The sequence below is a fragment of the Lepisma saccharinum genome, chromosome 24 (genome assembly GCF_977018435.1).
Source record: "Lepisma saccharinum chromosome 24, izLepSacc3.1, whole genome shotgun sequence".
Lineage (NCBI taxonomy): Eukaryota > Metazoa > Arthropoda > Insecta > Zygentoma > Lepismatidae > Lepisma > Lepisma saccharinum.
In genome coordinates this window covers 57,336,673-57,350,806 of record NC_139252.1, presented here as the reverse complement: position 1 = coordinate 57,350,806, position 14,134 = coordinate 57,336,673, and the positions used below count along the sequence as shown (strand labels likewise).

At 37.6% G+C, this 14,134-nt stretch overlaps 1 protein-coding gene across 1 annotated transcript; it reads right to left on the bottom strand.

Annotated features, from left to right (window-relative positions):
- Window positions 1–13,024: 13,024 nt before the first annotated feature.
- LOC145978191 (protein GVQW3-like) lies at window positions 13,025–13,486 on the bottom strand. The gene has a single exon (XM_083110632.1). The coding sequence runs from the start codon at window positions 13,484–13,486 to the stop codon at window positions 13,025–13,027; it is 462 nt and encodes a 153-aa protein (XP_082966758.1).
- Between the last annotated feature and the right edge of the window lie 648 nt (window positions 13,487–14,134).

Genomic DNA, 14,134 nt, shown 5'->3' with positions numbered 1-14,134 from the left:
GGGGGGGGGGGTCCTTTGTAAACCAAGTCAATTTTTCAAAAGTTTAAGAATGTTAAATGAAGGTAAATTATGTGTGTCGAGGGGCATTAAATTACATAAAATTTAGAAACATAAAAAAAATACATTTTTCTATATCTTCTAAAACATTGCTTGAAGTGTTAATTGACTGCTACTGAAAGCATCCCTTACTGCACACTCCATACTACTTCTGATGATACAGATATTTATATCACACAAGAAAAATGCACAGTATTCAATCATAGTGCCTACAGTAGCCTACATACGACCCCCGGCAGAAGCAATGAGACACTCCTTTGTTCCCAAAACTTAGGATATGTTGACCTTTGAAGCAGATGACATGAAAGTCACAGATTTTTGTCTAAACGGGAGGTCGCAACGGGGGCACCGAAGGTACAGATAAAGAATGTAATATCTGCTGTTCATGTTATGTGAATTTATCCTTCACCAAAGTTGTGAGTAAAGTAATATGTGCTGTCTACATTTACACTCTTCACTGCAAACAAATTATAAAGTAAAAAATGTAAAGTGCTCCCCTGTGCATAGCACCATGCCATGAAGTTGTATAGGGGGTGTGGGTGTAACGCCCCACACTTTCTTGATCCGGTCGTGAGTGGGGGTGATGTGATCAGCATCACGCTCCTGACTGCCTTTACCCCCAGGGTAACAGGTACCCATGTTATTCGATGCTGGGTGGGCACCGGGGCCGCTTCCGTCATTAGAAAAGTTCCCGGATTTGAACCAGCTGGGGATCGAACCCAGGACCTTTAGCATGGTAGTCAGATGCGTTACCGACTGAGCCACCGCGGCCACTGCAAACAAATTATACAAAATAGTTTTACATAATGTCAAGGGGCTGACAGCAGTGTCAGGGGGGCTGAAGGCAGTTCGAAGGGGGGGGGGGGCTCAGCCCCCTGCCTGGCTACGGGCTTGCTTTGTTGTAATACTCACAAGCATCAATAATACAAATGGAAGAATGCAACACAAACCTTAACAAATGTCCTCGATATTTTCAACGTCACCTGACATTGTTACAAAAGATAACTAAAAGATTATAGCAGGAACTGTTGATAACAACCTGAAATGCCCGTGTTCTTAATGTGCATTTTGAATGTTGTAGCAAGAATAGCATATTTGTGGTGGATAAATTTCCCCCACAATGCTTGTAATAATCACCTTGTAGTTAAATAAATATGGGAGTTCGACTTCAAACTGCTTTCAACAATGTCGCATCCAAGTAGAATTCGTATTCAATGTAGAAAAGTCTGATCTACATACAGGGTACCTATATTTAAAATAGAATAATTGGTGAATACCGTTCACTGTCATAGAAGCAATTTTTGTTGTTTTTACAAACATTGTAGTGTACTGTGTGAATTTTGAAACATAAAATGCAAAGGAGCAACAGATTCAGTACTTGCACTAGCTCACCTGTTACATGTAGGAAGGTAAAGATGCATAAATACAGTGATGCACCAATTTGAAGTTCGTTAAACAGCATGCTTTGGTTTAGTAATTGTGTAATTATGGTGGTGTGTTCTATGTATAGATGATGTAGACAACAAAGGGCTTCTAATTACTTAATTATTATTTGGAGAGCTTATTTGCCATATGATGTGATTACTGATAAAACTCTATTCATACACTTAATCTGTGTTTTTGAACATTTAATAATGTCATTGTATTTGTTAGGTGTGATTTAGTGTTTTTATTATTATTTTATTATTCTGACGGCAGATAGTGTCAGATTGCTGGCAGTACTTGGTTCGATGTTAAGTAAGTTTCAGGTTGAATATAAAACACATTTGAAGTAGGTAGAGGCAGGAAACTGCGAAGGATGATGATGATGATGATTGTAGTAAATGAATTTAACAGTAGATCTCACTTATCCATACTTTATTCAGTCTGGAACTTTTCTTTAACTTCAGTTTCATTTTCTTGCTGATATTGTTTACTTCTAGAAATGTATATGATCCCATTGTTAAGTTATTCTTACAACTCTGATATCACAGTTGTAGAGATATTGTCTCATCATCAATGGGTTTCATAGTTCAAGTCCTGTCCAAGCTCTTTGTGTGTGTGAATAGAGTGGATACATATATGACTTAGTAATTTGCTGGCTTTTGTTTGTGTGATTATGTTGTTGGCAGACAAAACATGATTCCTTTTCGTGGGAAATTGCAGTTGCAAAGATATATCCATTATATTGATATGTTTTAGAATTGTGTAAGGAAAGCTTATCTCAAAAATTATTTTGATGGATGCAAGACAATTATAAATCCATTTACTTGGTTCTAGAATTGTGGGACACTGGTAACGTACAGTTCATACCAAAAGTCGGTTTGGTCAGTTTTAGAAAATGAGCTTGCAATTGCTAATTAGGCTACCTTCCTGACAGTTAACACTTAATGTCTTGCATTTGTTCAGAGGCCACAGACTCAACTATAATTAATAGAGCATATTTTGCTTTGGACAACAAGATGCAGTTTTTGACTGGTGAATTTACCACGCTGAAGAAGAGGGAAGCAATCTTTCAAAATGGGTGATGGGTAGAGTCACGTATTTATGGTGAATAAAAGATCAAGATTTCGGTACAGAAATTGGACATAGTTCAGGATCAAAAGCCGTATATAAAATGGCATATTGCGGTGTTAAAATGGCAAATAAAACCCTAAATTTGATTTAAAAACTACACTTATTACACAAAATTAACATTTCACTTTTAATAGTACATTTATATCGTTATCAGAATATTATGTTTATTCCTTTGTAATGAAGTCCAATTGTGCTTCTCGAATATTTACAGCAGAATTCATCAATTTTCCATGATTTGCATAACTCTCAGAATAATTCAGACTTCAAAGATGTTGCATCTGTAAATAAACCCAAAATTTCATGCTTAAGAGTTTATATCGAATTTTGCCGTTAATTTCACATTATTTTGTAACAAAATGCACCTCACACCTTTCAAAAACATGAAAAATAATCATTACAATGTCACATTTCGTGTTTTTGTCAAGAACTAAATCTCCATGCCCCTGCCGATAGGACCTAACTTGGCTGTTAAGCATGCCCTCTTGCCACGGAAAACTAAAAATTTGTCTGCTTATAACCTTTGCTTTCCTTATATTGTAAAATATTTTGTTTTAAATACAATATATATATATATTAAGAACAAAGTGATAAGGATATGCAGTCTCGTAAGAAAATCTTAATTCATACATCCAAGCGAAGAGGTTTGTCACAACCATTTATGAAGTGAAATTGCTTTCCCATCTTTAAGCATGGATGGTTCACATCAATTTAGCTGTTCTTTGCAAATTTATATTTCTCATTAATGACTATTTATGGTTTTGCTAGTATAAGTTGCAATGAATAACAAATACGTTGCATTTTTCAAGAAATTGCTAAATTTTTTATGTACTAAAAAAATCTTGAATCTAATTCTGGACAAAACCAATTTCCTTTTTTCACTTTCATGTTTTCATATTGTTCATGAGATGATTGACACTAGAAAAAAATGTACAAGAAAATTAGGTACACCTGGTTTGGTTCTTTAAAATGAGTAAAACCGTGGCATATTCTCCCATGTTGTCTGGTTTACCACCGGTTAACCAACTTTTTTCATATATGTAGAAATTGCCACTAAATTTGAAGTTGTCTGACTTCTGTTTGTATTTTACTTGCATACCTGCATGGGTGTTTTACAACCTCTGACAATAAAGTTCGGTGAATGATCCTGAATATCGAAAGTAGACAAATTCTTTTTAACCCAAAGGTCTATGGCTGCAGCAACACAAGCCTTCCATCTGTCCCTATCCTGAGCAAAATCAATCCAATTTTTTCCATCCTTATCGATTTCCTTTCGGTCCATCTCAACATTATCCCTCCATCTTCATCTTGGCATTCCTACTGATCTCTTACCATCAGGTTTCCAAACAAGAATCCTGTGAAATCTTCTTTCCTCTCCCATTCGTGCCAGACAGAAATTTACAGACAACATTCTTGCCTAAAGCAGCAATTTCTCAACTAAATTGTCTTAGACAGTAATTGGTGCATCATACAGCATTAACAGTAAACTTCATAATAAAAAAGGGTATGGTCCTGCTTTGAGAATCATGTGCCATCGTGTTGAATTGGAATGAATTGTCCCCATTGCAGCAAAAATCAAACAGGGAGCAATTGAAGCTGCCACAGGAAAAATTGTTATAATTTTATATATGTTTGTATTTAATGTTTAAAGTTGTTACATAATTTACATAGATTTTTCTTCTTGCTGTGAAGTTCAAAGTAATACACACACACTAGTTCACAATATGGTCACATGTATTCACTTGTATTTTGTATAATTTTTAAACATGAAAGTCTTCTGCACTGTATCAACAATGAAACAACTGTGTATTCACTGTAAAAGGTCACTATATATTACATTAGTCATAAGTAATTGCAGTATTAAGAAAGTGAACTACGATTGAACATACAGTTTACATAGTGTCAAATAGAAATTGTACTGAAGGAAAAGTATTAATTCATTATTAATATATATATATTGCTACATATAAAGATATATACTGTATATGTATATTTTTACTAACATAGTTTTTAATTTTTAACTTAAATTACATTTTATACATTTCTGGCATATACTACTTGAAACATTATGAAGTATTTACCCTAGTTTTTAAATTCTAAACCTTCCTGAAGTCGTATTAGAATTTTGAACTACTCAGGGGATTCACACCTGTGTTGTCAATTGAAGGATCCATGAGGAAAAAGAGGGAAATTGTTAATTATTTCCTATATACAAGGGTCGTTCAATGTTGACCGAGACATTTGTGAATAAAAAAAGTGGTAAATAGCTGGAGAACGATAAAACTGCCAGAGGATATACCTTCATCTTTCGTGAGTATTGCACGTTTGCCCCGATGTAGTTGGCGCATGCACAGTAGTGTCATCAAAAATGATGGCAAGTAGTGTGTGTGTGTGTGTGTGTAGCTGTGGAGCAGCAGTGTATGATCAGATTCCTTGTAAATGAGAACCTGAAGCCAGCCGAAATGTTGAGAAGGTTACAAGCAAAGTATGGGGAACAAATTATGTCATGGGCAAGAGTGTACAAAGAACTATAGTTGCTGAAGAATGAACCTCATGGACACATTTGTCCAACTGGGATGTTCAAGGTGTTCTTTATATGATTTTTTGGGGGGAAAGGGTCATGATTAATGCCCAGTTTTACTGCATGTTGATGAAGGTTGCCCGTACATAATCCCATTTGCAAGAAAAGACTGGGAATGGGTGTTGTGTGCAAATATTATTCTTCACCATGACAGTGCACGACCCCACATGGTCAACTTGACAGCAACAACTCTCTGAAAGGGTTTTGCTCCATGTACTTCCACTCCAGATAGCCCTCAGTGATTATCAGATTTGTTTGAGCCGCTTAAAATTCATATGAGAGGGAAGGAATTGAAGACAGATGAAGCGCTGACAAAAGATGTTCTGCTGCATCTACTGCAGCAGTAAACTTCCTTCTATGCCAAAAGACTCAGGGAACTGACACAATGATGGCAGTGGTGCCTGGATGATCAGAGGGATTCATTTGAAAAACTCGCAGTTTCCAATTTTTTCCTTGAAATAAGTGTCTGTCAATTCTGAACAACCCTTGCATATGCCCCATGACATGGTGCAAAGTGCACGACAAACTTTACTTTTTTTTTTTTTACTTTACCCCTTTCCCATGGATCCTACAATTATATTGAAGTCTTCCAGATGAGATTGTAACTACAATATATGTATGTTTTGCAGAGCTTAAATTTCCATTCCTGTTATCACATGAAACATCATCGTCAATGTCCATATTCCTAGACAAATAGCTCTCTACCTCAGTTTGTTTTAATAGAATTTCAATTTAAGTTCATAGTACAAACACAGTTGGAAGTCTCGTACACAAATAAATAATAATTCCACGTAACTTTAGGAAAAATAATTACTTAATTCGCCCATCAATTTCAGCGACTAGAGTCGTTTTCACGTTCAGAAGACACAATGGGCTCTTATGGGCAATGCTTTTCTTATGGGAAATACGAGCACGCTGTTGCGAAATTTCTGGATTTACAAATTTAGCTTAAATAGAATCCGTTCCTGCAGTTTTTCAGGAAATTTTGTAGAGAATACGATGGTGAACACAAAAAACTGGTAACTTGCTTACATAATTTTAAATAAATAAAAAACGCAAATTTTCTGTGAAAACACAATTTTTACATTGTTTTCATTCCTAACGTTGAAACATGCCGTAAAATTGAAGCATTCATTATTAAAAAAATTGATACTGTTTTTTAATTGTCATAGGTGATGGTGGTACTCAGAATTTATCAATACTTTAAAGCATATTTACATTAAAAAATATTCAAATAAAGTATGTGGAGATTTTTTATATTCGTGCAGTAGAAAATGTCGTCGCTGGCCATTTTTTGTTCTGTAATTCCAAGTAAAAACTTCCAGCGACAAAGTTGTGGAGAAAATAATGAAATTATTTTTTATAACCACTCAAAGGTTCCCAGAAATATTACTGCCATGCATGTGGAGTTTCTTTTTAACCCGAACCGCACGCGAAGTAAGGAGACGTTGCCTGGCCATCTTGAGCTGGCTCACCGCAGCATTCCGGCTAATCACCACCAAGTTTTCGAGTTGTCATTTTATTTCCATTCAGTAAAAATATGAACTTCATGCAGTTTGTTATAATAGAATTGAAATTACTTAAATTGAATAATTGACAATTATTTCCAATGCTGCTGTTGTGAGCAACATTAGTGCTGTCGCAAATACACGTTGTTTTTGTTTACATTACTGTCGACATTAATACTGAAATGAAGATCACCTTTCAGTTTCCAACGTACACATAAATTCATAGACACCATATTAACCTTTGAAAGGCTTTCCAACACGTGACAAAATATGGGGCTTCAAGATAGAAATATGACATGCCTTGCTTGAGTCATTCTCTTATTCTCAACGTCTTATCAGTTCATGTGGGCCATAACTCATTTGTTTGTTTGGGTTGCAACTTAATCTAACCCATGTGCCAGGTTCCCCTTACTTGAGTGAGAGATCTGCTTTGGTATGTTTAGACTTTTTCCCTCTCTCGAAAAAGTGTTTTCAGTTGTGTGATCGCTCAGTGATTTTTACTTTTTTAAGTGATTTCTGAAGTGTCATATTCGTGCATTACATTCGCGTGTGTAGTGATCGCAATGGATCATAGTAAAAAGGGTAACTGTAACGTTCACAGTATAATATTAATATTAATAATTACATATAATTATCATTATATATACAAAATATGTAACACATTCATTGTGAAGGAAGGTCATCATTTCCCGGCGACATGAGCTAGCGCTGTTTTGGCAACACTGTGCGGTTTCTCCATAAGCGCCGTTGTGTCTTCTGAACGTGAAAACGACTCTAGCTATTCCCATTCACAGACCTGATATAAAGTTCATAACAGCACAAGTATAACAAAGTGTATTGTAGCCATACTTGTGTTTCTTGATTTCAGGTTGGTTCACTAGACGTCACTTGTTATACTTGGACTAATTGTTTTTCGTGTATGTACGCATTGCTTGCATTGTAGAATTATTTCCTGTAGTTTACTGTTATTACAAGCATAAGAAAACAGTTTTTCATTGTGACGTTTCAGGAGAACACACACTCCCTTCATCAGACATTTATTTTCATTTTGACTAAAGATACAGTTATAACAATGGTTAGCAATATTTTAAACAAAAATAATCTGTTATATAATGGATGTTGTCAATGCAACTTAACTGTGAAAAGAAGCAGTCTGTTTTATTTTTATTTCAGATAAAAATACTTAAACTGTTATAAAATATATTAGAATGCCAATCAAAGGCGTTCTGTGAATGGTGATAGTGAGAATGGCCAAAATTGAAAAGTGAACAGAGCAATATTTGTGTAAAAAGAGAAGTTCAGTTCTTTGCTGAATCGAATGTCACAATTTCCAGTATTTAAAATACGTGCTACAACAAACATTCACAGCTAAACTAAAAGTGGCAACATTGCTTTGTATGGTAATGTACTTTCCAGTAAACAGTGTAAGACTTTCTATTGGTTTATGTAACCATTCAGAATACAGTCATGGTATCATTATTAATTTCTCACTTGCCTATTGCTACTTGCTTAGTACGATTAATATTAGTAACTAACCAATGTGAAATTTATCATTACCAGTATCCTAATTCTAATATCTGATATTATATGACAATATGTCTGCAAACTTGAATGGTGCACTCATGTTTTTAATTAATTTGTGTATAATTAGGTGACGAAGTGGGTTTTGGCTCAAGCCAAAGAAAGCACTGAGTACATGAATTATATCTATATTCTGTACAAGAACGACAAACAAGCACAATTGTACTTTCACTTACACACAGGCTGTTCATAGAAATAGAGGATTAATAATATTATTGTCAAATTTAGTGATATTAAAGGCTGTGTCCGAAAGCTGCAAGACCATACTTGAAGCGAGCATACTTCGAGAACATACTCGCAGTGCGATCTTGAAGCCTGAAAGCGGAAAGCTTTCGAACTGCACTTCGACTGCAGCGCCAACACAAGTGAGGAATGCAACAAAAGTTGCTTCGAAACTAAAATTATCAAACATCGACTGTATGTGCCACTCTTGTTTTCCGTTAACAACACACACATGACTCGGCGTGCAGTTTATATAACACAGCACGTTATTAATTATAGAAATATGAAAGAAATTTGCTCTTTCAAATTAATTTTCACACATTCCGCAACATGGTTTACGATCGCGGAAAAATAAATTGTTTTCTCACTTTTAAACACTTCTCACTATAGAAGAAAGAAACCACGCATATATGAATAAAACCAATAAATAAAATTACATAGTATTTTAAAAACTTGTTTACTTACATTTCCACACAATGGAAGAACTACAACTACCAGCTGATTGACTTCAGACGTCCATTTTTTTTAACAAATGAAAAGCAAGCACAGATCGCAAGTGTGCACCGCTCGTGTGCTGCGTCCTCTGGTCTTGTACACTCGTTTGCTTGGCGCTTTCGAACTGCACTAGGTGACGTCACTTCCGTCAAGACTGTACTTCAAGTATGTACTTTGTACCTTTTGGACACAGCCAAAGTACTGTTTCTTTCTCTCCAGTGAGTAACCAGTACATCGCTATTTATGTAACTCTAGTAAAGATTAATATTACCAACATCATAGTCAGGGTGTTTTGCTTCAAATGTTTGAAAAATCAGCATTCATTTTTTTTCCTTACTCCACGCAATCTTTTTTGGTAATTTCTGATAAGAGTGGTAAACATGAAACCAATACATGAATTAACATCTACATGATGTTCAGTTCCATATTTCCAAAATATGGCTTATGAAATGTAATTTTGTACAACAGTTGAAAATAGAATTATCAAACTAAGTATTTCATTATAAAAATCTCAAATATAGTTGGTGGTTCTCTGCATTTCCTAAATAATGTTATTTCTATAAGCATATCAGTACTTCATCTCTTTCCATTCCTTTTGCAATGTTGTAGTTTCAAAGTGACCTTGAACAGTGAGTACATAAGTTGCGCACTTCTTTGAAATGAGTATAAATGTATTAACTTATTTACAAACACTTTTAATGTGATACACATTATTATTTTGAAAAAAAAAATGTTGTTGAGTTACAAGTCAAATATTGTACATATATAATGAATATAAAATAAATTGTTACTTTACTTGTTGCGTTATACCTTCTTCCTTTCCTTTTGTTGCTAATTAGTTCCAAATAAAAATAATACCTAGGTAAACAATTGCATCATTATGATAATTAATTTACTACCAAAATAAAGAGCTGATATGCAAAATGGTTTGAGTGCTATTAAGATGCCCTTCAAAAACTGTAGATGCATATTCAGGAGAAGCTAAACTTAAGATGCAATATGGATAAGCATTCTGTTGTACCGCGGTGGCTCAGTCGGTAACGCGTCTGACTACCATGCTAAAGGTCCCGGGTTCGATCCCCGGCCGGTTCAAATCCGGGAACTTTTCTAACGGTGGAAGCGGCCCCGGTGCACACCCAGCGTCGAATAACATGGGTACCTGGGGGAAACCCTGGGGGGTAAAGGCGGTCAGGGGCGTGATGCTGATCACATCACCCCCACTCACGACCGGATCAAGAAAGTGTGGGGCGTTACCCCTATACGCCTTCGTGGCGTGGTGCTATGCACAGGGGAAGACTTTACCTTTTTATTCTGTTGTAACAAGATGTTCTTGGATTAGTGAGTTGTCGGGTTCCCTGAATCCAAATTCAATGAAGAAGCCTTCCCTCTTGGCCTCCTACCAGTACTGGCTGCTGCCTATTCGCTCACTTGCAAGTGCACACCCAAATAAATGTGCAAAATGTAATTGATTTGTATTATATTTATTCATTGAAAGCAGTTTCTTCAAAACCGCAAATGTTCCCAGGCCACGTTACCTTCCATTTACTTCCTTACGTCAGCTTTTCTATCTGAGTAACTCACGTCGGATGGGCAGCATGAACACAATTGGGAAGTGCACACAGCTGCACCTGGCTCCACATCGAAATGGCACTGTGTTCGACGGCGGGTAGAGGAAGCAGAAAGGCTTTTATGGCTTGGATCAAGGGCTTTCGGACTCGCTTCGCACAAAGAATTGTGACATAGTAGCAACAGACATGCGCTGTTCCCTCTTCGTCATGTAGTGTTGCAATCTTTCCACTCCTTGCTGTATGACGGAGTCGAACAACCTATGCATCATTGCAAATTGAGGGATTTTTTTCTTGGCAAGGGAAATTTTGATCGCATTGAAATCCGAATGAGGGGAAGGAAGGGAAAAGGGCGTGGCATGTAGTGACAAACATACTATTCAACCATGCAAGGCCAGATGCGATCAGTGGAATATGTTAGTTTTATAAAATGTCAGCGGTTTGAATTAAAAACATTCACATTGTCATAGGAATTGGTGCATTTAGATGCTCTGACTTGTATTTGGAAGTTCAATGAAAATTTCAAATAATCAGAGTTTAATCTTGTATTTTTGTCACAGAGTCAATCCAATTCTTTATTCAGTGCATACGAGAATCTGTAAATTGTACTATTATGTCACTGATTTGAGATAATTTTTGTAGAGGTGCTGGCAAGAACTAGTTGCATTTGATTAGGGTTTCGAGGATCCTCATTACAATGACTAAAGTGAATAAATACATTAAAAATGGTAATTAACTTAAGTGTACGATGAAATGTTTATGTGGCATTAAACTTGGGTTTCTGATGGGACATATTTACATTGAAGAAAGATAATATACATTATTAAAACACTGCAATTACACAATATTCTGGCAATATTATTATCCTTTACAAACCATAGCAGTTTATCGGTATAGCGTTGTGAGTGATTTTGTCAGGTCGTCGAATGCTGAATTTTCTACAGGTCACGAAAGAGACCAAACAACACATCTTCTCTCGTGACCGATTAAAAAAATCACTAGGGTATTTCGATTTTGTAATAAACCTTATTTTTTTTAAATTTTCATGAAATATAACTCTGCTATGGTCTCATCATCAGGGAAAGGTGCGTCATAACTTGGATTGCAAATGCGATTAGCAGATATGGGCAGGAATCATTAAGTGAGAATTACACTTCTTCTGGATGCGAGGCAAAGGTGCACACCCATAGACCCAAACCACGAGCCGCCACTGCCTCCTACTGTGTCTCTCAGGGTATGGAAATGTCTGGGAAATTGACTGTGTTTCTGGAAAAAAATTAACATTTTTGTTGTAGTACACTTTTTGAACAAAGAGAAAAAGACAATCAAGAAATTTTAGATTTGTTGTGGACAAACTGTACTCCAGTTTGGTATACTGTGTATTACTGATAGTTACAGTGGAAATTGCATATGAAATACTGCATCTGACTACCATGCTCAAGGTCCCAGGTTCGATCCCCGGCCGGTTCAAATCCGGGAACTTTTCTAACGGAAGCGGCCCGGCACCCACCCAGCATCGAATGACATGGGTACCTGGGGGAAACCCTGTGGGGTAAAGGTGGTCAGGGGCATGCTGCTGATCACATCACCCCCACTCATGACCGGATCAAGAAAGTGTGGGGTGTTACCCCACACCCCCTATATGCCTTACAGTGGAAATTGCATATGAAATACTGCATCTGACTACCATGCTCAAGATCCCGGGTTCAATCCCTGGCCGGTTCAAATCCGGGAACTTTTCTAAAGTTGGAAGCTGCCCCGGGTGATCTAAGGCATACACAGGGGAGCACTTGATTTTTATTTTTTTACCTTCTTTATAGGAAAAGGCTGTCTGTTTTGAACTACGAGGGGCGTATCATAAAGAATTACACTTTATTGTATTCGATACATACAGACATAGATACATTTAATCGACTATATGCACTTTCTCAACATAGTCCCCCTGGAGCTGTAGACACTTACGCCAGCGGTGTGGAAGTCGTTCGAGACCATTTTGAAACCAGTTCTTTGGAGTTGTGTGCACCCATCGCTGGACAGCCTCATGGAGTTCCTCACAATTGTTGAAATGGTGACCACGCAGGGGCTTCTTCATGGTGCCAAATCGGGAGAGTATGCTGGATGTGGTAACACCTTGAAACCCAGTCGGTCAATAGCAGCTGTTGTTTCACGACTGGTGTGCGCCGGGCATTGTCATGTTGGAGAAGCACACCTTTGCCCCATTTGCCTTGCCTCTTCTTTTGAATTGCACGATGCAACCGCATCAGTGTTGCCACATAGACTGCACTGTTAACGGTGGTTCCCATCGGTAGCCAATCAATGAGGATGATGCCATCACTATCCCAAAACACAATGGCCATTTGTTTCCCAGCCGTGGGCACTGTTTTGAATTTCTTGGGTGGGGGGCTACCCTTATGTTTCCACTGCATGGATTGGGATTTGGTTTCCGGTTCATGGTAATGCAGCTACACTTCATCACCTGTCACAAGCTTGCCCATGAAATCAGCTGGATTCTGGTCGTAAAGTTCCAAAAGCTCCCTGGAAATGTCTACGCGTTGTTGTTTGTGGCATGCGTTAAGACATTTCGGTACCCACCGAGCTGACACTTTACCCATTTTCAAGTCACTGTGCACAATGCGTTGCAGGGTTCGTCTGCTTAATCCCGTAATCCTCTCCAGTTCCGTAAACGTCTCACGCCTGTTCTCCAGTATGACATTTTCCACACGCGCGATGTTTGCGTCTGTTTTCACACTCACATGTCGCCCTGGACTCTTTCCCTTCTCCGTCGACGTTTGACCGTTTTTCCAGCCAGTTACCCAATTATACACCGTTTTCCGTGACACTGCATACTCGCCACACACAGCCACTAACCGTCTATGATACGTGCCGTTGTTTCCCCTTCCTTCCACAAAAACCAACTCGTCCATCGTTGACCACGTTCATCTTGTTCCATGTTGTCCGCAACAGCACTCGTGACGTTGTGCTTTGACGGCTGCACAGGCCACAGACTACGCACTGTCACACGGTGCTGCCACCTGGCGGTAGACAAGGTACCTGCGAAGTGCGTGGAATTACGCCATTTCATTTTGCATTAAAACAATAAAGTGTAATTCTTTATGATACGCCCCTCGTATTTTAATGTAGAAATCTACTCGAGTAAGTGGCTATTTGCAATTCCCAAGTATGATTCTAAGTCTGGTGTTTAGCTAAAATGTAGTGACCTTCTTACACATGAATTGCTCTAGTGACTTGTTGTGGAGAATTTTGGTTCTAGGTCTGAAACAGTAGGGGAATTGTATTTTTACAAAATTGTACACACCTCTGGCACTGGTTCTGGCGTCTGCCCCCACGGGCCATTATAATCCTCTATGGGACTTTGTTGTGTGTTGTTCATGTTTGTTTCTCATTGTCCCTTCATCTCTTTCATCTTATCACCGTTCATCATTATCATGGGAGTCCGGAAGGGGGGAGGGCATGCCCCCCCCCCTGGAAAATAAATGTGTACCTAAAAATTAGATATTTCACACACAATTTCATTTCAGTCACAGTAATGTATGTTAATTATTATAAATTCG